Below are 22408 nucleotides of genomic sequence, written 5' to 3'. Positions count from 1 at the left end.
AACCCTGCAGGGGGTGATCCTGGGTGAAGCAGAGCAGTTTTCCAGGCTGTAATTTAGGGTGTTCCCGCTTCCAGAGAGGGGTGCCAGGGAGGGGGCCTGCTTGCTGCAGCCCCCCAGGACAGACACCGTGCCCCGAGCTGAGCGCGGGGCTGTGCTCCCAGCTGCCGCCAGCGCTTGAAGAATATAGGTGGTTAATGCCTTCAGCATGTATGAAATATCCCATATGCTGGGAAACAAAAGGGGCTCTGTGCTATTAAAGTTTCATTTCCCCCCTCCCCTCCTCCCTCCCCTCTCCCCCCGTTCACCCTGCCCTGCGCGCGCGGCTGAAGCAGAGCAGGCGAGGAGACCCGGGCGCTGCCGGCCCCAGCTCCCGGCCGGGACCCCGGGCTCCGGGCACAGCGGGGGCAGCGAGGACGTGACCCCTCCCGGGCTTAGCTGGAGCACATGGAAAGCAGCCAGCTTTATTTCCCCACGGGAGAAAAGGGAAAGGGAAAGAGGTGAGCGTGGCGAGTGCGAGCATCCCTGGGCTCGCCAGAGGTGCCCTGAGCTCCCTGGCCATCCCAGAGGGATGCTGGCTGGGCATGGCTCTGGGTGACCACGGGGACAGGGCGGTGTCACAGGAGACGAACACAGCAAGCTCCAGGAGGGAGGGGGCTCCCGGCAGAGCGGAGGGTGGGGGTGGGCTTCCCTGGAGTTCTCTCCTCACCGTGCGTGTCTCCTGGCTCCTCTGTCCTGCCCAGGATGAGGTGCCCCCTGCCAGCATCCAGCCTGTGCTTGGCTGGGTGAGCTGGGGGCTGGAGGGGGGGAGCAGCCCTTTTCCCCAGGACCCTCTGGAGCCGCTGGGGAAAGGATGAGCTGTGGAGGGGAGGAACGAGCTGGGGGAAGAAGAGGGAGAGGAACGACAGCCAGAGGACTTGAGGGCAGCAAAACCAGCCCTGTGCCCTGGGGGGACCCTGGAACCTCATGGGTGTCCCAGCCCTTCCTTGTGGTCAGAGTCCCAGAGATTCATGGGGTTTGGCTCCAGCAGGTCCCAGGGCTGCCGGCGCAGGTCCCCCGGGCTCCTGAAGGGGTTAAGAGAGGAGAGGAAAAGCAGAGAAAGAAAAACAGAGCATTGGGAGAGAGCAGCTCGGTCAGGGGCTGTTTGCACTGGCTTGGATGTGTCCTCGGCATGTTTATTCCTACTGCACAAGCGGTTTTGCCAGAAGGAGAGCCAGACTGCTGAGCACACACACACACACAGCCCCATCCCAAATGCTTGGGGACCCCTCTGAGTAGTGATGGCTGGTGGCCCTGCCCTGGCCTCAGGGCCACCGGAGCCCCGGCAAGCAGCAGGGCTGCTCTCCTGCCTCGCCTGGACTGGCTGGGCTCTCAGCCTTGGGCTGAGATGGGAAAGGACCGCATGTCCCAAGGCCACCAGCCTGCTGTGCCGCTGGGGCCAAGGCCTGGGAATGGGCATGTGCTGGGGTTTGGCTGCTTTCCTGGTCTGGAAAGAAAACACTCCCTTCCCCGGGATGCTCTTTGTTTCCCATGGACAGACCCGAGCGCTGCCCGTGGGGCTCGGAGGGGCCAAACCCTGTACTTGTGTGCACTCTGTCACTGTGCTGTTAGAATGTCCTTCATCCTGGCAGTTCCCAGGCTGTGTGCATCCATCTCTACTCCCAGTTCCCATCCTGCCTCCCCAGGATCAGAGATGGGGGCCAAAACACCAGCCAGGGCAGCAGGTTTGAGAGCCAGCAGGGAGCTGCTCCCTGTTTCTTAGCAGCACAGTTCTGTTCTTCAGGGAGCTTTAGGGCCTCAGGGATGCCTGGAGGTGATGGTGGAGGGGGTCACAGTGGGGAGGACAGAGCTGCTGGGCTCAGCAAACCTTGGCTGAGCTGTCAGGTCTGCCACTGACCTTGGATCTCTGCACCAGCAGGTCACGTGCCCTGATCCTGACAGCCCCAGGTCATGGCCCCTCGTTTGTCTGTCCAGGAGGACCTGGACAGGGTTGTGACAATGTTAAACGTGGCTGTGAAATCCAGCAGCGGCTGTGCCAGCCCCCAGGATTACCTGGGAAGTTTTGCAGCCTGCTTTGGACCCTGAGGGGTTGAGATGCTCCAACTGTCAGCCGTCCCAGCTCGGGCAGCCCTGAATGCTCAGAGGTTGTTTAAACTGGATTTTCGAGCCCCTGTGGGCTTTTCTGCGTAGTTACTGTCTTGTGCTTTATGTCTGCTGAGGCTGAGCTCCCTGGGGCCTACGGGGCTGCAGGATGAGCCCTAACTCCACTGCAAGAAAGTTCATCCCACTCATCTCATGGCTGTGGGATGAGTCCCAACCCCACTGCGGGGTGAACCCTGACCCCACTGCAGAGGCTGCCTCATCCTCCCCACGCACACGGGTTTTTTGGCACAACCACCAACAGGCAACTGATATCCAGGGGTGACCCCATCCCCACAGTGCTCGCCTGCAGGAGCAGGATTTTGTTCAGTGAGAGTTCCTCCACTCCTCCCCCAGGAAATGTGCACTGGTATTGCTTGGGAAATGCGTGAAGGCGCCACTGTGCCAGCCCGCCCTCCCTTCTCTCCCTCTGGCAGCTGCTGCTGGAGCTCTGAGGGGAAATTTGCATGTGGGACCTGCTGTGCCAGAGAGCTGGTGGCTGCACAGCCAGGATGTTCCTGCAGGATGGGTGGTGAAGGTGAGCTGCCCCAGGTAGACAGGGAGGTGTGGACCCAAAAGCTGCCAGAACCTGGCTTGCCAATCCAGCTCAATTTGCAACCATGCTGGTGCCAGTTACGGGGACAGCTGTGCCACCACTGACCAGAGCTTGATCTTTCAGTTCATCGTCTCTCTTGGACCTCTCTGGTTTTTACATTTCACTTGAGCTTTGAAAAGGCTGAGCTGCAGTTTCATCCCTGGCTTCCTGTAGTGATCTGCTGAGGCTCCAGCTGACCTCCCTCTGTCCCACAGCAGCAGTGGCCAGAGGTTCCTGGGGCTGGCCACTTCCCCAGTGGCACCTTGGGCTGAGCTGGTGGGACACGGCAAACCCGGTACTTTGCTCCCCAAAACTGCACTGAGAAGGGCTTGAGGCAGCTGTGAGAGCCGGGCTGGGGTTGTCCTCATTCCCTGGAATGCAGCAGCTGGAGCTGGGGTCAGGGTTCAAGCTGAGCAAAGGGCAGGACAGGCTGGGACCTGCCCTGCGTGGGGCTGTCGTGCAGACGGGGCATGGGCAGCTCCCAGGATTGTCTGGTTAGGACCCCCAGGTCAGATGGGCCCCTCAGGGATGACAGGAAGGGGTAGATTCAGTTCTGAGCCCAGCCAGGAGGGCAGAGCAGGATCAGTGTCTCTTGGCTGGAGTGCACAGACTGGTGTTCGATGAATGCAAATCCCCCTGGAGCACCGGGGTTTCTTGGAGCCCCCCAGACTGGGGCTGGGATGTGGGCTGAGCAGTGGGAGGAGGGGAATGGGTGTGCTGAGCACCAAAACCTGACCAAAACCCTCATGAGAGCGGGGGTGGTGGAGTGGGGCGAACACCCTCTGGGGCTGGGCTGGGACGGCTGTGCTGGGGTACAAAATACATTTCACCCTGAGTGCAGCCCGGCCTGCACCGTGCTGCCCTCCAAGGGGCCAGCATCCCCTTCCTCAGCTCCCATCCTGCTCCCCAGCCCTCCTCAGTGCTTGGGAGCGTCTGCTCGCAGGGGAGCTGCCTGGGGAGGACTCCACTCCTCCCTGAACCTGGAGGCACAAGCGCAGGGCTGGCGTGAGGAGCAGCAGTGCAGAGGATACAGTCGGCCCTCATCCAGCCCTTCCTTCCAGCGTGGGGTGGAGAGGGAGGGGACATGGTCCAGCTGGCCGGGATGCCACTGTCCTCCTCCTCCCTCGCTTCGCTCGCTGCTTAATCATGACAGCTCCCCTGGCGCCCCGCAGCCCCCGTGCCCTTCCCTAGCATTCCTTCTGCTGCCTCTCCCCACCAGCTGTGGGCAGGGAATGAGGGCACAGGGCACCCACCTGCCGGGACCAGCAGCCCGTGTCCCCATAGGCAGGCTGGGGTGCTGGGGACCGCAGGGGTTGCACGGGGACAGGCGTTCAGGAATGTTGTTTTTTCCATCCTGGTTTCCGTCAAGGTAGTAAATCAGCCCTGCAAAAGGCTTTTGTTTTCCCCAGCACGCTGCCGGCTGCTGTGCTTGCCAGCCCTGGCCTCGCCTGCCAGGCTGAAGCCAGGATGAAGCCATCCCTGTCCACACTCCCAGGTCTTGCTCCACAGGGAGCAGGGATCCCCTGTCATGCCAAGGGAAGCAATCACACCCCATCCCACTTTCCTTGCGTCCCTTCCCTGGACATTGGGCCTTGTCAGAGAAGGCTTCCCTTGATCCATCCTGCACAGCCCAGCTGTGTCCCCCCTGTTGCCATCCCCTCCTGGCTGTAGGCAGTCTGGCTCTCCCGTAGAAGGATATTGGGGTGGCACAGGTGATGCCACACTGGCCCTAGCCGTGCAGGGCTTTGGAGTTTAGCAGTGGGGTCCTTGTGCTAGGGGGATCACCCCACAGGCAGCTCGGCTGTGCCTTCCCCCAGCACACAGCTCAGCCGTCCTGGCCAGGTATCCAGGGAGCTGGGAGGGATTGGATTGCAACAGATGGGAGAGTGTCTGCGCACAGCGACACCCGAGGTGTCTCCGGTATCAGCTGTGAGGGCAGTGCTCCCTTACAGAGACACGGAATCCACAGGGATGTGGGGTTGCCCTTGGGGGAGGCAGCCACCCAGTCTCCTTGCCTGCGGTGCCACTGAGGGGAGCTGCCACGGGAGGAAGGCACCACGTGGGGAAGGAAGGTGTCCAGCTTCCCTGAGGGGACGTTCAGCTGCTGGCACAGGGGAGGTGTAAAGCTCCCCAGATGTATGCATTGCGGCTGGGCTATTTTGGAAAGGGACAGGGCCGATCTTGTGACTGGAGCTGGGGACTGCAAGTCTGGGCAGCAGGGTCCTGCCTGAGTGACAGCGACCCGCTGCCTGACCCGGGGAAACCCGAGAGCCCCCGCTGTGCTGGGGACAGCTTTCGCACCCTTTCCCGGCTTGTTTCATGGTGATGAAAATCCAGCTTGGGGCAGGGATGTGACTGAGAACAACAGGGGAAAGCGGGGATGGAGCCAAAGCTTGGGTGTGAATCTGTCCCCCCCACTTCATGGCGCTCCCGTGGCCGGGCCACTCACGGTCCCCAGGGCTGTCCTGGAGGTGCCCTCCATTTTTTTACAGCTATGTCACCTCCTGTCCCTGCGCTGTGTTTGGGACAGACCAGCCCAGGCACTGCGGACCCCCAGCCGGGTGCCGGGAGCGATGGAGACGAAGACTTTCTGCAGACCCTGTCTCCCCTGGGCTCAGCAGCCTGAATGCCAGCAACGCCTGCCAAAAATATTTGTGTGGGACGTGGAAAGTTAACTTTAGTTTTCCTTTTTTCAATAGCGGGGGGGGAGGGTGACAGGGTGTGAGAAAGGCAGGTGGGGGGGCTGTGCATCACTCGCCAGCGAGTGGGCAGGAAGAGAAGTTGAGCAAAAGGTCTCCTTGCTGCCAGATTTCAGCACTTTGTGAATTGAAGGATTTTTTGTTGTTGTTGTTGTTATTATTCCCTTCCCAGCACCATTTTGCAGCTTCTCGTAGGGACTTGCTGCCATCAGGAAGCATGAGGAGCCTCTCGGATGGGCATGGTGAGCAGCTGCTTGTTGGGACTCTGAGATGGGTTTTGATGCTCAGTTGGGGCATCCTCTGGAGCTGCACCCCTGAAATGGTCCATGAAAAGACCTTCATCCCTCTTTACAGCCTTTGTTTGCAGGCAGGGCTATCTCAGCCTGGTTTTGTGGCTATGGCTGGTGTTGCTGCTTGTTCCTGCCAGTGCAGCGATGCACCCGAGGCACATTCACCCATCCCGCCTGGCTGGTATTCCAACAGGGATCAGCCCAACAGCTTTTGCTAGAGATCCACGTTACTCATAAATATTCCCGTCCTGTGCTGCTGCTAGAGCCCAGGAGCTGTGTCCCGGGGGGAAGGAGGCTGCTCTCCGTAGCTCCGCCGCCGTGCGGGGCCCAGGCTGGCCCCCAGCGAGGCAGCAGATGCCTGAGTCAGTGTTTCGGAGCCGTGGGCGGCCCCGTCCCAGCAGCGCGTCCTCAGGGAACACCGAGGAACTGCTCGGGTCTCACCGAGGAGGGGTTTGCCTGGGGAACACCGGGGCCGTGGGCGTCACTGCCAGGAGGTGCCCGTGTGCGGGAAGCGCTCCCGGATGGAAGGGGGCGGCTCTGGGAGACGGTTCTCAGGGAGCGACCAGCTCCCCCAGCAAACTACCAAGGCAGCTCCGGTGTAGGATGGCCATGAGTTGTGCTGCCCAAGAAACCTGCTCCCTAGGGATAGGGCGAGGGAGTGCGATCCACCCTGAGAGGATCTCTGCCGATCCAGCCTGGGCTGGGGCTATTTTTGGCAACTTTCTCTTTGTCCTCGTTTGAGATAAGCCAGCTCTCTCCAGCTCCAACAACTTGCCATGTTTCTAAGGAAAGATGTGGGTGGCTTCCTGGAACTATTGAGCCCCCAAATTACGTAAACAGGAGGGTGAAATTTCTTTTTCAGAGAGAAACATTGACATTTTCTCCCCAGGTTCTCTTTGCAAATCTCTGCTGAATAATTGCAGCAGAGTGAGGAAGGAGGAAGGATTGCAGAAAGGGCAGAAGATTTCCTTTGGGCATTCTCCAAAAAATGCAGCCTTGTGTTTGGGAAATGCCCAAGTGCCTGCTCTCTAATCTGCCTTCTTTTCCAAAATAACCTTGTTAAGGACAGGAAAAGTTTTGCAGAGAAGCTGTGTGAGCCCTGAGGAAGCTGCAGGGTGTATTCCTGGCAGAGCTTAACCTGTGATGTTGACCTGGGGGCTTTTCTTATTTCACTGAAAAACCTCCCAATAATTCAGGGAAGGGTTTGGGATGAGCAGAAACCCCTTTTCCTCCTCAGCTGGCTGTTAGGCTGGGAAATCCATCATGGTCCATGCGCCGTGGGTGCTGTGGATCTCCCAAAGGCGCTTCCCTGGGACCAGTCTGGCTGCGAGCAGGGCTGGGTGATGCTGTGCAAGCAAAGGACTCACAGGAATTTCCGTACTCCGTAACCCATATCCTGTCCTGGGAGTGATGACATCCCCCTCTCCCAGCTGATAACTCGTCTGTGTTGGTGCGTGGGTTCGTCATCCCAGCAGGATTTATGCTTGGCAGGAGGGAAGTGGGTCTGTCTGCGCTTGTCCTGATGCCGCATGAGTCACTCAATGGTTAAACACGGGTTTGTTGGCTGGATGCTGGAAATTTTCCTTTTTTGTTCCTGATAACCCTGAGCAACATCCTCAGGGATCGGGCTCTTCCCTGAACACTCCCAGCTCCAGACCGGTAGTGGCCCAGCGCTGACCACTAACAGGGGTGGCCACAGCCTCATCTGGGCTGACAGAGAGGGGAGCCGGGCACGGCTTCAGCCATGGGTGCTGTCCCCAGGGCGAGGACGGATGGACGAGGGTGCTGGGGTGGGGAGCACGGTGTTGGGGCATTTCCAAATGGCCTTTGCATCTCAGGGGGTCCTTCCTCATGGGGAGTGGTGCTGGAGCTGGAGTTCAGGCTGGGGTTGCCGGGAGCTGCTCCGATGTCTGTGGCCATAGGGAATCAGTGCAAACACAAGCATCCTCAATGCTCCCCCTTCCCTTCACACAGGTCCTTGGATGCTGGTGCTCTGCCTGGAAAAGAGAAATTCCTGCAAAATCCTCCTTGCTGGCCTGTCTCCCCTGGACACATCCCTCTGTCTGGGTCTCCAAATCCTGCCTGCTCCAGTGGCATCGTGCCTGATCTTCCTGCCAGCAAGAGTAGTAAAGCAGAGCTCGTGCCTGGCACGTGGCTGCCCTCCCTCTCATGCTGCCCATGCTCTGAGGGAGGATCCATCCCTCTGGCCATGCAGAGCTGTTTGGAAAGGCCGTGGAGCGCCAGCGAGGGAAAGCAGTGAAGATGCTGAGGACAAGGCTCCAGCAGTTCTGCCTCCACCCCCAGCCCAGCTGTGCCATGTCTGGCGAGTCTGCGCAGCTCCCCTGTGTCTGTGGGACAGCCAAGGGGGACACTGAGGGGGACAGCAGCTGTTGGCAGGAGAGGGGGAGCAGAGAGGGGCAGAGCTGCCATCAGCTCCGGGATGCTCCGGCCTCTGAGCCAGGCGAGCAGGAGGCACGGACGGGACTGCTGGGAGGGAAATCAAGTGGGACCTGCCAGAGGGACCCCGGGGGGCTCAATGGGGATGCACCACAACCCCCATCGAATGGCAGCAGCCTGGCCCTGCTGGATGAGCCTGCAGCCCCCCCCAAGTGCCCTGGGTCTGCCCCAGAGCTGCCCCCAACAGCAGACAGCCCCACGGCCAACCCCAGCCAGGAGTGGAAAGTGGTGAAGATCCAACGGGTTCTCATCAACCCTGACTTTGAGCCAAGGAAAGCAGGTAAGAGAAACCCCCTTTGGCCACTGTCCCCCCTAGAAAGGCGCCGCTGTTCTCCTGGTGAGAACACCCAGCTCTTCCCAGGGCAGGACTTCCCCTGGGTTAGAGGTCCCAGGCTTCCAGCAGAGCTGCTGGGACTATTTTAGCTTGAGATGATCTCTCTGGCCTTAAAAATAAGGAGGAATCTGTGGCTTTTCTCGGGAGGGGGGTGGGAAGGCAGCAGGCGGGTTCCCACCGTCTCCAGCAACTCAATCCATCCCTAAGCAGGCATGAACAGGATGGACTTCCCAGCCCTCACCCTGGCCATGGGGCTTGGTGGGATCCTGCCCAAGGCAGAGTGATCGGGACCGGCTCCTGTGGCACTGTCTGGGACAGGGACACCTCTTCTCCATTCATTGGGGATGGCCAAGCATCCCTCACATGGCTTTGGGCCATTTCTGTCAGCCCCTGGTTTAAAAACTAAGCGCTTTATTTCAGGCTGGTTGGTTCCTACAATGCTCCCTGCCATCGCCTCACTTCACAGCCCCGTGCCACAGCTGTTCCTCTCCACCCATGACTGTCCCTTCAGCCACAGTGACACAAATACAGGTTCATATCTAGGGTTACTGTGGCTGCTCCATGCCTGGACTGCCCCACGTCCCTGTGGGAGATGCTCCCACAGAATCCATCTTCTTACAGGCACTGGACCCATTTTTAAACCCCGCTTCCCCCCTCCTTTCTATTTTGCTCCTGCCCAGCTGTTATCTCAGCTGCCACACGGCGCCGAGGCAGGTGTGTCCCTGTCCCCGTGGGATGGCGTTATCGGATGCTGCTGCTCAGCTCAGAGCCTGCTTTTCCCAAAGCAGCCCCCAGGATTGGGTGGGATGGGGTGGGACCAGCTGGGGATGCACGACATGAACCCGCTGTCCAGAATCCCCTCCCTCCCTGCCTTTTTGCAGTGTCAGACATCCTCAAAACCAGCGGCTCCTGGATGGGACACAGGCTGGGAAGCTCAGCCAAGCCCTTTGGCTCACAGCTGCTCCAGCAGCATCGTGTTTCAGGGCTCAGCACACAAACCAGATGAACCCAAATAGTCTTCCCATTTCTCACTGCTCCGGGATGGCAGATCTGCGGTGGGGAAAGGTCAGGCCTGACTCTGTCCAGGCTCAGCATTTTCCTAATCCGCGCCGCCATCCAGCACTTTTGCTGCCAGCCTGGAATTTTAAAGTAACTCAACAGGTTTGTTGGAAAGAGTTTGTCTGTCCCGTTTCCTCCCCCTCCAAGTGAGATCACCACCAGCCACTGCCTGCAGGACCCGTCAGACTTTCCAGAGCCTCCAGGCAGGATGTCACTGAGGGTCCTGAGTGCTGGGAGCAGCTCTGGGACCTTGCAGGAAGCCTGCAGGTTTGGGAAAGAGAGGTTTGGTTCAGTGCAGACGAGAGGAAAGGGAAGGTGCCCTCACAAGAGGCAGTAGGGCTGTTCCTGCAGCAAGCTGTTTGCAGGAGCATCCCTGGGAGATGTCAGGGGTTTGCTCCTCTTCTCTTCAGCTGTCTGCAGGTGCAGGAACCTCCACCCCTTCCAGTTTCTGCAGGAGAAGAGGGTGCATCCATCCACACCCAGAGTGGTGCAGGGCTGGCCCTGGGAGCCGGGAGCCAAACGGGTGCCCCACCTTGAGCAGTGTGGACCCACCCAGGCGGGTCCCAGGTGCCCCTTTGGTCCCCATCCAGCAGCCCAAGGCCAGGCTGGCTGCTCTCAAATATCCGGCATGGCGGCCCGGGCTGGTTGGCACCTCTTGGGGCAGGCTGGGGAGCGCAGGAGCCCCGGGTAGAGGCAGCGGCTGGGAGATGCAGGAGGCAGGACAGGTTTCTCTGTCTGGTGTGCAAATAAAAGGAAGAGAAGGTTTCACTCCCTGGGGGCTGCAGAGCCAGAGCCAGGCTCTCTCAAAAACCAGGAAAGCACAAAAAAACACAGAGGGGCAGGAAGAAAGGAAATTAGAAAGGCAAAAAATCAAGCCAAGAGCTCATCCTGAGGTGTGGACAGGCATGGGAAGGGGGTGAGGGCGGTCTCAACCTGCAGCCAGGGAACTCTGCAGCCCCAGCGGGGTGGTGGAGGTGGGACGTGGTGCTGGCTGCCCAGGAATCATCTTGCCCAGGACCGTGGTCCCCTTATGACTGGGAGCAGACCAGGCAGAGGGGTTTCAGGAGGTCCCCAGAGCAGCGGCACCGGTGCTGGATTGTTGTCTCTGGATTTTTGCCTTCCACCAAGTGCCTCAGAACTTTAGGCACTGGGGAAAGCTGTGGAAAGGGGAGACCCCACATCTCCAGCAGCATCTGAAACGTGAGGTGCTGCAGGTGGGAGGATGGAAAAAGGGTGAAGGGCTGGGAAAGGGGGTGCCCCGGGATGGCTAAGAGGATGCTCAGCACTGTTAAGGGGGATGTGCAGGGCTGGGAGAGAGGGATGCCCCAGAATGGGATACGGGAATGCCCCGGACCAGGAAGGGGATGCGGAGAGCTGGGGAAGGGGATGCCCCGGGCTGGGGAAGGGGATGTCCAGGCTTCCCTCTCCCCCACCATCCCGCAGCGGGCTGAGGGCAGACCCAGCCGGGACGAGAAGCGGCGGAGTCGGGACATCGGGGGCGGCGGGGCGGCTGCCAGAGTCGCCGGGCGGGGGGGGACCCGTCCCGTCCGGTCTGTCGGTCGGTCTGTCGGGGCGGGCAGGGGCAGCGCCTGCGGGACCCGCCACCCCCCCGGCCCCGGCCCCCGCCCGCCGCCCCCCCGGGCCCGCTCCGAGGGCGGAGCTGCCGCAACTTTCCTGCCCGCCGCCTCCTCCCCGGTGCAGTCGGGCTGCGCGGGGAGGCGGCACCGGCACCGGCACCGCGGGTACGGTCGGGCTGGAGGGGCAGGGGAGGCAGGGACCGGGGGGCTCCGGGCGGGGGCCGGGGGGTGCCAATGCAGAAGTGCCGGGGGAAGGAGGTTGTGTGGGCACACAGAGCAGAGTGCAGTGGGGGTGTTGGGATCTGGGGGTGTCCGGGGTGCCGGGGGGCGGCAGCGCGCAGGGGGTGCACAGGGGTCCGGGGTGCACAGGGGGGGCCTGGGCGTGCATGCCCAGAACCCCCGTGGGCGCGATGGGGGGCGAAGGGTGGGCGATGGGGCGCGCAGAGCCGGGGCTGAGCGGGGTTTGTCTCCAGCAATGAGCGGGGCAGGTGTCGGGTCCCTCTGCCGGCACCCGGGTGTCCGATGTGGGGCGTGGGAGGCACGGCGATGACACATGGCGGGGACGCGGAGGGACGTGGGGGTCCTCCTCGGGGCTCGGCAGGGTCGCACCTTCCAGCTCCGCAGAACTTCTTCCCAGGCGATGTCCCCTGTCCCCTGCGTCAGGGACATGACCTCCCCTGGCCGTGCCACCCATGCTGGGGACACGAGGTCTGTCCCTCGGCTTGGCAGGCAGCAGGATGGATCCTTTACGGATTGTGCAAGGCAAAGGCCCCGTTTCGTTCCGCTGCCCTCCCCGCTCTGCCCACCCCGCAGGGACACTCCGAGCCATTTGACCTTCTCTCGCCAGGCCAGCGCCGCTGGCTCGGGGCACCAGCTCGGCGGGGCTGTCCCCGGGACCTGGTAGCCCGGGGTGGGTCGCAGCGAGTTCCAGCAGCAGTGGGCACCGCGGGGGTGGGACGCGCTTTCCAGGCGGGATGGAGTCCCCGTGGTACCCGGCCGTGGGATGGGCTGGTTCTGCTGCCCTCGGGGTGAACGGATGGCAGGTCCTCCTGGGGGAGGTCTGCTCGGCTCCAGCCGCCTTTTCCAAAGATAAAAGCTTGATTTTAGCCAGCTGCGGAAGGTGCTGCCTGCACTTGGGCGGTGGCAACAGCCTCTTCTTGCCCAGTGTGGACACACGTGGGGCTGGGGCTGCTCACTGCATCTTCCCAGGAACTGGGCAGGGGCAGACAGCCCCCATTCAAACTTAATCCCCACCACCCCCTTCTCCCCCTGCCCCAGGCGGGAATTGGGTGCCCCAGGACTCGCTGCTTGGAGCCTGTGGGGCCATTTCATCAGGATTTGGGTGCTGAGCGCCGGGCATGGCTGCGAGCCGGGAGGAGCATGGGGAGGCAAACAGCTCCAAATCCAGCAAAGCCCCTGCGAACAGAGCACAGGGAAAACCTGCAAGCGCAACGAATTTTCTTGCTGTGCCACATTTTGTCACTGGCAAAGGCGCCCATGTGGAGAGGCCCAGCACAGAGCGTCTGCCAGGCAGGCGAGGTTGATCCCACCACAGCACCCACCACTTGAGCAGGATCTTTTTAGGGCTGCAGGGCCAGCATGGATAAGAACTTCATGAAGGTTTCGTATCTGGGGCATAGGAGGGTTGGAAGCTGGGAATGAGGCAGAAAATTGTCATCTTTTTGTCCATGTGTCTGAATCATATCCGTTTCTAGCTAGCTCAGCTGCCTGTCTGCGCTACCCTCCGTGTTTTCCTAGCAGCAGATTACTTGGGATAACTGGGAGCTGGAGGGAAATGTGTGCACAGGCTTAAATGTGTGTGAGCTGGTACGCATTGCAAAAAATCCTGCACAGCTGTAGCTGGGGCAAGGGGCCAGTTGGCCGCTCTGCCAAAAAACCTGCTTACATTTCCTCAGTGTCCAAAGTCCTCAATGTTTGGGTGAAAACACTGGATCTCCTCTCCTCAGCATTGCCTGGCTGTGGATGTGCAGTGGGGTTTGTGTCAGGTGGCACAGACTGCGTCCCTCTGGAAATGGGGTTTGTCTTGGTTTCACTCTTGGTATTGCCAGTGGGATTTTGCCAGTAAGAGGCACCATTTGGGTTGACCCACAGAAGCCCAAGAAATGTTTGGAAGGGGGAAAAAGCACCTGCTGGTTATGGATGGTGGGTGCTCTGCCAGGGGGTGGTCTGGTGGGACACCCTGAGCATGGCCAAGGTGGGCTGCAGCATCAGGATGGCTGAGCATCCAAACCTGTAGCAGGCCAGGGACAGAGCCCAAACTGAAGACTTCAGAGTCACCTGCCAGCTCTGACCCCAAGGTTTCATGTGAACTCTTGCATCCTGCAGGTCCCATTAGGACTTGGGTACCTCTTGGCTTCTCTGTACAAGGACTTCTCACTAGGCACAGCTTCCAAGTCCCTGCTTTCCTTCCTGTGTCATCCCAGCAATGTCAAGACCATCAGCTTTCACTGAATCTGTCAGTTCAGTGAAACTGCAATTTAAGGCCAAATCTTCATCCCATTTCAGCTCTTGGAGTCCATCTTAGAGCAGGATGGGTCACAAGCCATGTCTGATACATCCTTCACCTTCATCTGGGGTCAGATGATGGTTCCAGCCTTCGCTGGCTATACTTCAGACATCCTGCTTTAGCACCCTTCAGGGGGATCCATCCTTTGCACGGAAAGCTGAGATGGAAGGAATTTTTTTTCCCATCTGTCCAGGAAGTGAGAGCAAGAAAAATGCCTGTCATCACCTTCGTCATCCTCGCTCTGGAGGAGAGAGCACTGTACATGCCGTGGGAAGGATGACTGACAGCTCGGCAAGAAGCTGTTAAGCTCTGCACTTGGGGGATGTTCAGGAAGTCACCCCTGGAGTAACGGAAAACCTACAGACCAAGTGCATATATAAATGCATAGATAGAGATCTATAGGCTCCTATGGCCAGAGCTGGAGTGTGTTAAACCAGAGCAGCACTTGGAGCTGCTCCTCCGTGCCAGGACTCTGGCAGTTCCATGGGGCACAGGATGCACAGGGAGCATCTCCTTCTCCAGCGCCCTTGGACCACAAGGGACCCAAGGCTGGCCCAGTGACGGCACATGGCAGTGGAGAGGGCTGGTGGGGCTCCTTGTCTTGGAATAAGATGGGACATTTGGAGAGGAGAGATGTCTTCTTTCAGAGAGACAGCGTCGTGGCAAGACAGTGTATGGTGTGGGAGGGAAGGAAGGCAGGAAGGCAGGCAGGCAGGCAGGCAGGAAGGCAGGCAGGCAGGAAGGCAGGAAGGCAGGAAGGAAGGCAGGAAGGCAGGCAGGAAGGCAGGAAGGAAGGCAGGAAGGCAGGCAGGAAGGCAGGAAGGAAGGCAGGAAGGCAGGAAGGAAGGAAGGAAGGAAGGAAGGAGAAGCTGTCATCCTTAGGATTTTGGACAGGGCTCAGGGTACTGGGTGGAAACCAGCTGCCAGTGCTGCACCAGGACACACATAATTTTACTTTCACCTCCTCTCTGCACTGCTTTGGTTGCCTTAGACCCCATGCCCCTTCTCCTTCTCCTCCCCAGCACCTGAACATCTCAGTGCATTCACCTCCCTCCTGCCTGCCTGGGGCTGGGGAAAAGAACCAGCCAGAGCCCACCCAGGGCTACCAGCTGCCAGGAGATGGCAGGGAAGGATGATGGAATGTTCTCTGTGGCTGGGAGGGGAGTGAGTGGTGCAGAAACTGCCCCAGGTGGCAGAACCCCTCCAGACACCATGGCAGATGGATAAAGGCTCCTGCACTGGGTGAATAACCTCATCCCACGGCTCAGGCTGGAGCAATTTCCTCTGGACTGCTGGAGACTTTGGTGCTCTTCATCTGTGTCATAAAAATTGGATGTGAAGAGCAATTCTTACCCTCAGCATCCCAAGTAGTATCCTGAGGGATTCGTTTCCTCTGGACTCAGGTGGACCAGCCCAGGACTGGTGGGTGCTGGGTGGGCAGGGGCAGAGGGGCTGCTGGAAGAGCGGAGGGGATGGGTATGGGCGGGAATAGATCCGAGGGAAGGGGTTTCAGGTGGGGGAGTCCACCCTGGAGCGCACCCTGGCCCGGAGTGATGCCCGTGCCTGTGGCGACATCCAGGGATGGAGACACCCAGGGAAGAAATCCCGGTGGGCAAATCCCAGTATTGGTCCCGGCTACGTGGGAGCGTATTTGGCGGCTAGTCCAAGCAGGGACGGGCTGGCCAAGAGCTGAGTCATCCCTCCAGCACGGAGGAGATCCCCCAGGGCCCCTCGTTTGCTGTTAAAAGGCAGTAGCAAGAGCAAGAGGCTGCGAAATGGCTCCGCCGAGAGCTCGGCTTCTTAGGCAGCCCCAGCCTCCGAGGAAGCGAGGAGGCTCCGCTCGGAGCACGAAACCCGCAGACATCTGGAGCCTGTGGCTTGTTTCTCAACGGCTCCTTGGCCGTGTTTCTTCCCCGTTTCGGAGATAAAGGCGGCGAGGGTGACCCCGCGGAGCGGGAGCCGCGGTGCTGGCCGCCCTCCAGCCAGCCCGGCCGGAGGAAGCAGCGGCCCCGCTCTGTGCCGCCGCCAAAGCAAATAGAAATGGGGCGTTAAACAATGCTGGCCGCGAACCGGGGGGGACCGGCCGCCGGCGTCGCCGCTGCCGACGGGCTCCTCGTCTCCAGGAGAGTTTCCACTGGCATCTCTGCCTCCTCTGCCCCCTGCCCAAACAAAACCCTCCCGTCGGGCAGCCTGAAGACTTCATCCAGGGCATCCTGCACACCTCAGCGGTGTGCAGGGACTTGCTGGGTGCTGAGGGAGGCAGGAGGGATGAAGGGTGAGGAAGAGGAGTTGCCCGGTTCCAGCAGCCCTCCTGCTTACCGTGGGCTTGCTGGAAGGATTTGGCTTAGTCATCCATCCCTTCCCTCGCTGGTAGGTTGAGCCACTGCTGAAAATATCCTGGAAGACTCCCAAGCAGCACAGAAGGCAAGAAAATGAGGAACACATGAAGGAAGGGAAGACGGGAAGGAATGAGAAGGAAAGAGGAGCAGGGCTAGGAGCGGGCGGTCTCGGCCACCCACCTCCCTGCTGGGGCCAGAGCAGAGACACCCATCAGAGCCATCCTGGCAGTGCCTTTGGAGAGGGGGCTGCACCCTTGCTGGGTGCGGGGGTGATGCTGGCGGTCGGCGCTGGTGTCCGTGCCCAGCAGTGGCCTCGGCAGGGTGGGAGACACTGCCCTTCCCACGAGTGCTTTCGGGGGGGGTAAGCTCATAGGAAATTGCTCACCCTGAGAAAATGCATTCCCGGCAGCTCCACATCCTTTCGGTCTTAGGGAAGGGCTGGTGCCCTGACCTCTGTCCGGCTCAGGAGAAGGCGCCAGGCTTTTAGCGCGTTGCTTTTAGCACTTGTGCTGAGTCCCGAGGCGTGAAGGTGGCTCCTCGCTGTGTCCGCGTCTGTGTCCAGCTGGGCAGGATCTGCACAGCTTCTGTCGGCTGCTGCCATCTCGTGTTGCTCCATTCATGAGTCCCCCGCCGGGGCTGCCCACCGGCCTTGCTGTGAGGTCGGGGTGGGTTGGCATGGCCCTGCTGTCCCCGGGTTTATGTCCTGCCCGCTCGGGGCTGAGCATGCCGGGATTCGGGGCGAGGGGCTGGGGACACACGCTGGCCTCTTCCCTGCCACTGCCTCTTTGAGCCGGGGGCCGAAGCCATGTGAGCTTCCAGGAGACTTGCTCGGAGAAATTCCTTTCCCATATGGTCAGTGCGGTGGGCGCGCAGAACCCAGCCGAAACACGGCGTGGGATGGCGGACAGGTCCAGAGCGTCACTAGGTGTCCCCTGGGCTTTCCCATCTGTCCCAGCATCTTGGTGGGGGCTGCGCTGGGTCCCCATTGTCCCCGGACCGTGTACCGCAGCCCCGGTGCATCTCTCCTGCCTTCCCCCAGCTGCCAGGGAAGGAGTTGGGGTGCCGGGGGATAGGTGGAGGAAGGGCTGCCAGTCCTGGGCGGGGATGACTGACACCCCACATTCCCACTGAGCGCCCTAATCCCCCTCTCTCCTCTGCCCAGGTCTCTCCCGCAGCGCCAGCCTCTCGGAGAAGGAGCTGAAGGAGGCGAAGGCGCGGAGCCAAAGGATCGCGGCTCAGCTCACCACGGCGCCCGGCCCCAGCTCCAAGGGCGTCCTGCTGTTCCACCGGCGCAGGCAGCGCGTTGAGGGGCTCACGGGGGCCGGGCATGGCGGGGGGCTGCCGCTGAGCCCTGAGCCCCAGCCTCGGCAAGCGGCCATGGAGCAGGGCCAGGGGCAGGGGATGAAGCCGGAGCCCGACCAGCCTGGCAATCCAGGAGAAGGGATGCTGGCAAACGCCTCCCCGTGCCAGGAGCTTCCTGCTGAAGCCCAGCAGGTCCCACTCAGTGTTTACCTGAAGGAGAACATGGCATCAGCTGCCACCAACGGCGTGCAGGAGCAGGCAGCCGGCAGGATGGAGAGAGGGGTGGAGGCGCTCGGAAATGGAGGAGCCCCTGCAGGGCCAAACACGGCTGCTCTTGTCCTGCCACAGAGCCTCGAGGAGGGGAAGAACATCGAAGTGCCCAGTGAGGTGCTCGGTGAGGTGCCTAGAGAGGTGCCCAGCGCGCCAGCGGGGACAGCCACAGGGATGGCATCTCCAGCCGGGCAGCAGCAGAACGGGGCACAGGGCCGGCAGTACTATGAGGTCCATCTCACCCTGGCCAAGCCCAAGCCTGTGAAGAACCGGACAGCCAGACCCTTTGGCACCCAAGCATCCCCTGCCAGTGCCCAGCCGGCCGAGGAACCTCCTGCCCCCGAGCTGCCCCCACCACCAACCTATGCAGAGACCCTCAGCAGCCCCCCACCGCTCACCCGTGTCCGCTCCCCCCCCGCCTACTCGGCCCTGTACCCTACCCAGGAGCAGAAGATGCTGCCAGATCCCCTCCTGAGCTGCGGGGTGAGCGGACCAAACCCCTTGCCCAAAACAGGGATCCTGGAGGAGTCGGCTGCCCGGAGAGCCAGCAGAAAGTCCATGTTCACCTTTGTGGAGAAGCCGAAGCTGGGCCCCAACCCCGACCTGCTGGACTTGGTTCAGAGTGCAGATAGCAGAAAGAAGCAGAAGGAGCACGGGGAGCCCAGCGCCGAGGATGAGCCCTTCGCCCTCGGGGCTGAAGCTTCGAACTTTGTTCCCAACAGCACAGCCAGGGGTGTGCAGCACCTCCCGCCAGCTGAGGATGCTCCGGCATGGTCCTCCTGCCTCAAGTCTCCCACCATCCAGCCCAAGAAGAAGCCACAGCCCAGCCACATCCTCAGTGAAGCGAGAGGGAAGGGGGCTGAGCTCTTTGCCCGCCGGCAGTCCAGGATGGAGAAGTTCATCATTGAGGCCCCCTCTCAGCCCGAGTTGTTACGGTCCCCATCACCCACCATGTCCCTACCTCCCTCCTGGAAGTATGATAACAATGCTTATCTGTCACCTATGGTCTCCAGACGCCCCTCCAAGAGTCCCAGCAGGCCCTCCAAAACCCCTCCTGCATCACTGTATGGCAGCAACCTAGGGGAGAATGAGGTGTCCCAGAAGGAGCTGGAGATCTCCAAGCACCAGCCTTACCAGCTCCAGTCTTCTCTCTTCATCCTCTCCCCATCCAAGGGGCCAGCAAGGTCCATGCCCCAGGAGATGCCTCCACCCAGACCCTCTCTTCCCGACTCCTACCCCTACACCCAGCAAGCCTCCTGCCCGACCTCTCCGTTGCCTCCTTCTCCGGTTTGGCATCCCCCTGTGGTGCCCAGTGCCGGCCAGACCACTGCCAGCCCCTTCCCCAGTGCTGCCGGGGCTCTGCCCCTGACTCACGACAGCCGTGCCAGTCCTGGAGCCCCGGCTGAGGTGCTGCTGGCCTCCCCGTGCCGCCTGCTGCCGCCCCGGGCCAAGGCAGGCTTCCAGGCACCCCGGCCCTCCTACTCCACCAGGAATGCCGGCATCGAGCCGCAGGTGTGGAAACCTTCTTTTTACTACAAGTAGCGGTGGCGGAGAGAAAAACACAGGGGTGATAGGCTGAGTCCTCCCTAACTGCTCATGGGAGTGCCAAAAGCCAACTCAACCACAGAAAAAAGGGGGGGGGGGGGAAGAAAAGAAAACAGAAAAAAGAAGTGGTTGTGAGGCTGCAGTGCTGGGACAGTGGGTGAGAGGCGCTGTCAAACCCCCGGTGCAACAGGAGCTGAGGAGTCCCAGGGAGGCAGCAGGAACTGGGCACAGAGCCTGCAGGATCCCAAAGAGTCATCAGCCCTGCCTGTCCCACAGGGCTGCTCTTGCTCTTCTCTCGTCTGGAAACTGTATGGAGCATCGCACCTCTGGCTCCCTCCTTTCCTCACCTCCAGCTTTTCCAGCTCTCAGAGCTCTGCCTGCTCCTCCACAACCCCTCTGTCCTGTGGCTCTTCTCAGCCTCCTACCAAAGCAAACCTGGAGGGGACACGCTGCCTTTCTGCCTCACTGTGCCTGCTCCTGGCTCTTCTGTTGCTCCTTCAGGATCTGCCCTCATTTGCTTCCTCACTGTGGAGGAAGAACTGCATCCCTCGGGGAACGGCGGAGTCCAGTGGTGCTGGGCCCAGGGACACTGCGGGGTCCCTGTTCCTGCCTGGGCTCAGTCCAGCTGGAGCTGGGGTGGGCAGTGCTGTGTGGCACAGCTGGAAGCAAGGGCTGTGCTGGGATGAGGAGGGTGCTGAGGGCAGGGCTGCTGGGTGACACTCAGCCCAAGACTCGTGGTCCAGCTGTGCCTCTGCCCATGCCCTCTCGCCACTTTCCCCATGGTGCCAAGTTGCCTTTTGACTGCTTTATTTCTCCTGCGTTTTTCTTTTTTCCCCTCTTTCTGAATACACTCTCTGCGCTGTCACACCTGGCTCTTCTCTTTCCTGCCGTCTGGGGAGCAGTGCGGGGCGATGGATCCTGGGCAGTGCAAGGGGGTCTCCGAGCATCCCCCAGAGGGAGACTTTGGGAAGCTGCAGGTAGAGAGAGGTCCTGGGACATATTCTGGGCAAGGATGATTAACAGCAGGCTCAGCCTGCCCTGATCTCACTGGCGGGCGAGGGGGTGCAGGGTCAAATGCGTTTTGGGGACCCCTTGCAGGGATGCAATGCACGAGGAGACATCTCCAGCTCCTGTGGGGCTGTGCCAGCATGAATCTTACCCTGGCACCCTCCTACCGCTGTACCCCTGCTCTGTCCCTTCGTCCCCCCGAGCGGGGGTCACTAACCCGCTCTCTGTCCCTCTCCAGGACAGGCGCTCGTCCCTCCCTGCGTCGCCCACCTGGACGCCCCGGCTGGCGCGGCGCCCGGGCAGCCTGGACGGCTGGGCCAGCCCGGCCTCGGTGCCCGAGCTGGATGAGGGACCTCCCACGTCCCCTCCGTGGAGCGAGAGGTCCCTGTCCCCGCTGCGGCAGGACGCGGACCCCCGGGCCAGCCGGCAGATGCAAGCGCGGCTCGCCAGGAACATCATCAACGCTGCCCGCAGGAAGAGCTCCTCTCCCAAAGCCGTGGGGCTGGAGAACTCCCGACCCTTCACCCCCATCTCTGCCGGCCCCCCCAGCCTGCCCCAGTCGCCCCGGCTGGGGCCCAGAGCGCCGGCACTGCAGGCTGCCAGCAGCGTGCTGGGGAGCCTGGCCAGCCCCTCGCCCACCCACAAAAGCCCCCTGCGATCGCCCCGGGCAGGCAGCCCCCAGTTCTGTGCCTCCCCCGGGATGCCCCGAGCCGCCTGGGCAGAGGGTCGCCGGCTCCTGTTGCCATCCAGCGCGTCTTCCTGCCCCGTGCCCAGGCTGTCTCCCATCCCCAAGAGCCCCCTGCCATCCCCCGTGGTGGGTGGGCGGTCCCCAGCCAAGCGTTGCACCTCCCGGTCCCCTACGGACTCGGACGTCTCCCTCGACTCCGAAGACTCGGGGACCAAGAGCCCGGGAATTCACAGCTTCAATCTCTGTCCCCGGGGCTGGACCAGCAGCCTGCGGCTGAAGACGGGGGGCCTGCCCTCAGGGGCACCCTGCACCTCCTAGAAAAGCCAGCCCCCGCCAAACCACCCTCTCCCTAGACCCATCACCCCGGGTGATGCCACCCGCTCACCCCCCACCGGGAACACACCAACCCCCGAGGCTGAAGTCTCCAAAAAACAGTGTCCCTTCGGAGATGCCACGGCCCCTCTGTGTGCCAGAGGGGTCAGGTGCCTCATGCCCGCACGCCATCCCATGGCCCTGCTCTATTTTTACCACCCTAACCTTTCGGGGCAGGACTGTGTGGTCAGCAGGCAGGAGCAGGCAGAGTGGGGGAGCCGGCCCCCCCACGGCCTCTCCCTCGGCAGTCCCTGCCTGCCAGCCAGCCCCATCCCGCATAGCCAGGATGGGATGGGCTGGGTGGTCCCCAGCTCCCAGATGTTATCCCGGGGTGTCACCGCAGCTCTGCTTCCCTGGGGTGGCACAGCTGCTGCGGGTGGGCAGCATCGATTGGATGCCATGACCAGGGTCCCTCTCCCAGCCTCTCACAGCCTCTAGATTTGGCTGGTGTCAATTGAAACCAGATTTTGGAGAGGAAAAGTTAATTTTTAATTCCCTCCAGTTATTCACTGATTTTTTTTTTTTTTTAAACTTTTGACCCTGTCTCAAAGAAATTCTCCCAAGTCCTTCTTTCCCTGGAGAACAAAAAGAGCCAAAGTTATTTATTGCCACGTTAAGGGGACTGTTTACAGGTGCTCTCCTGCCCTGCCCAGACCAAGAGGGACAGCCCCATCTTGTACCTATCACTGTCCCCATACCCAAGTTCATCACATTGCCATTCCCATCCCCTCTCCAGTGGGATGGAGGCACACACAGGAACTGATGGGTGCTGTGACAGCCAGGGCAGGTGGGAAGAAGTGGGGGACCATGGGGGCTGAAGGAAATGGTAGAAGTTGCAGAGGGTTTGAAGGAGGTGTCAGCACAGAAGGTGATTCTGAGCATGTTGGTGTTCCCACACCTTGGGGCTGGTGAGACCAGCACTGGACAAGAGGTTGCCTTTGGGCTGCCAGGCCTCTGGTATATTCCCATTCAGGATGCCCATCACCCCTTCCCTTTCCCCAGGACACGCTGTTGAAGCCAGCCCATCCCTGTTCCCTGGAGTACCTCCACACTGCAGGCTGCCCTTTCTGGAACACAGCCCCAGTTCCCAGGACACATCTCCCACCCTCGCTGCAGCAGCCACCACAACCTGCCTTCACCGCACCGCTGTATACCCAGCTCAGAAATAAACAGCCGTTATCCCACCCAGGCTGGCTCTGATCTGTCCCCG

At 61.0% G+C, this 22408-nt stretch overlaps 1 protein-coding gene across 1 annotated transcript; it reads left to right on the top strand.

The window, feature by feature from the left end:
- The first annotated feature begins 347 nt into the window (after positions 1-347).
- On the top strand, positions 348-22382 carry SYNPO (synaptopodin). Its single transcript, XM_048319453.1, has 4 exons — positions 348-497; positions 7695-8457; positions 17176-19097; positions 20377-22382. The coding sequence occupies exons 2-4, from the start codon at positions 7983-7985 to the stop codon at positions 21142-21144; spliced, it is 3165 nt and encodes a 1054-aa protein (XP_048175410.1). The 5' UTR covers positions 348-497; positions 7695-7982; the 3' UTR covers positions 21145-22382.
- Positions 22383-22408: the final 26 nt, after the last annotated feature.

This window comes from Corvus hawaiiensis, chromosome 15, assembly GCF_020740725.1.
Source record: "Corvus hawaiiensis isolate bCorHaw1 chromosome 15, bCorHaw1.pri.cur, whole genome shotgun sequence".
Classification (NCBI taxonomy): domain Eukaryota; kingdom Metazoa; phylum Chordata; class Aves; order Passeriformes; family Corvidae; genus Corvus; species Corvus hawaiiensis.
Note: the sequence above shows the minus strand (reverse complement) of the source record. Positions and strands in the feature narration are given on the sequence as shown.

What these genes read in the sequence shown, in the direction of transcription:
- SYNPO (XM_048319453.1), top strand. Translation starts at nt 7,983, where the DNA reads ATGCTGAGGACAAGGCTCCAGCAGTTCTGCCTCCACCCCCAGCCCAGC. An exon ending in CTTTGAGCCAAGGAAAGCAG is followed by an intron (nt 8,458 to 17,175) that starts GTAAGAGAAACC and finishes TCCTCTGCCCAG; the next exon opens with GTCTCTCCCGCAGCGCCAGC. An exon ending in ATGCCGGCATCGAGCCGCAG is followed by an intron (nt 19,098 to 20,376) that starts GTGTGGAAACCT and finishes GTCCCTCTCCAG; the next exon opens with GACAGGCGCTCGTCCCTCCC.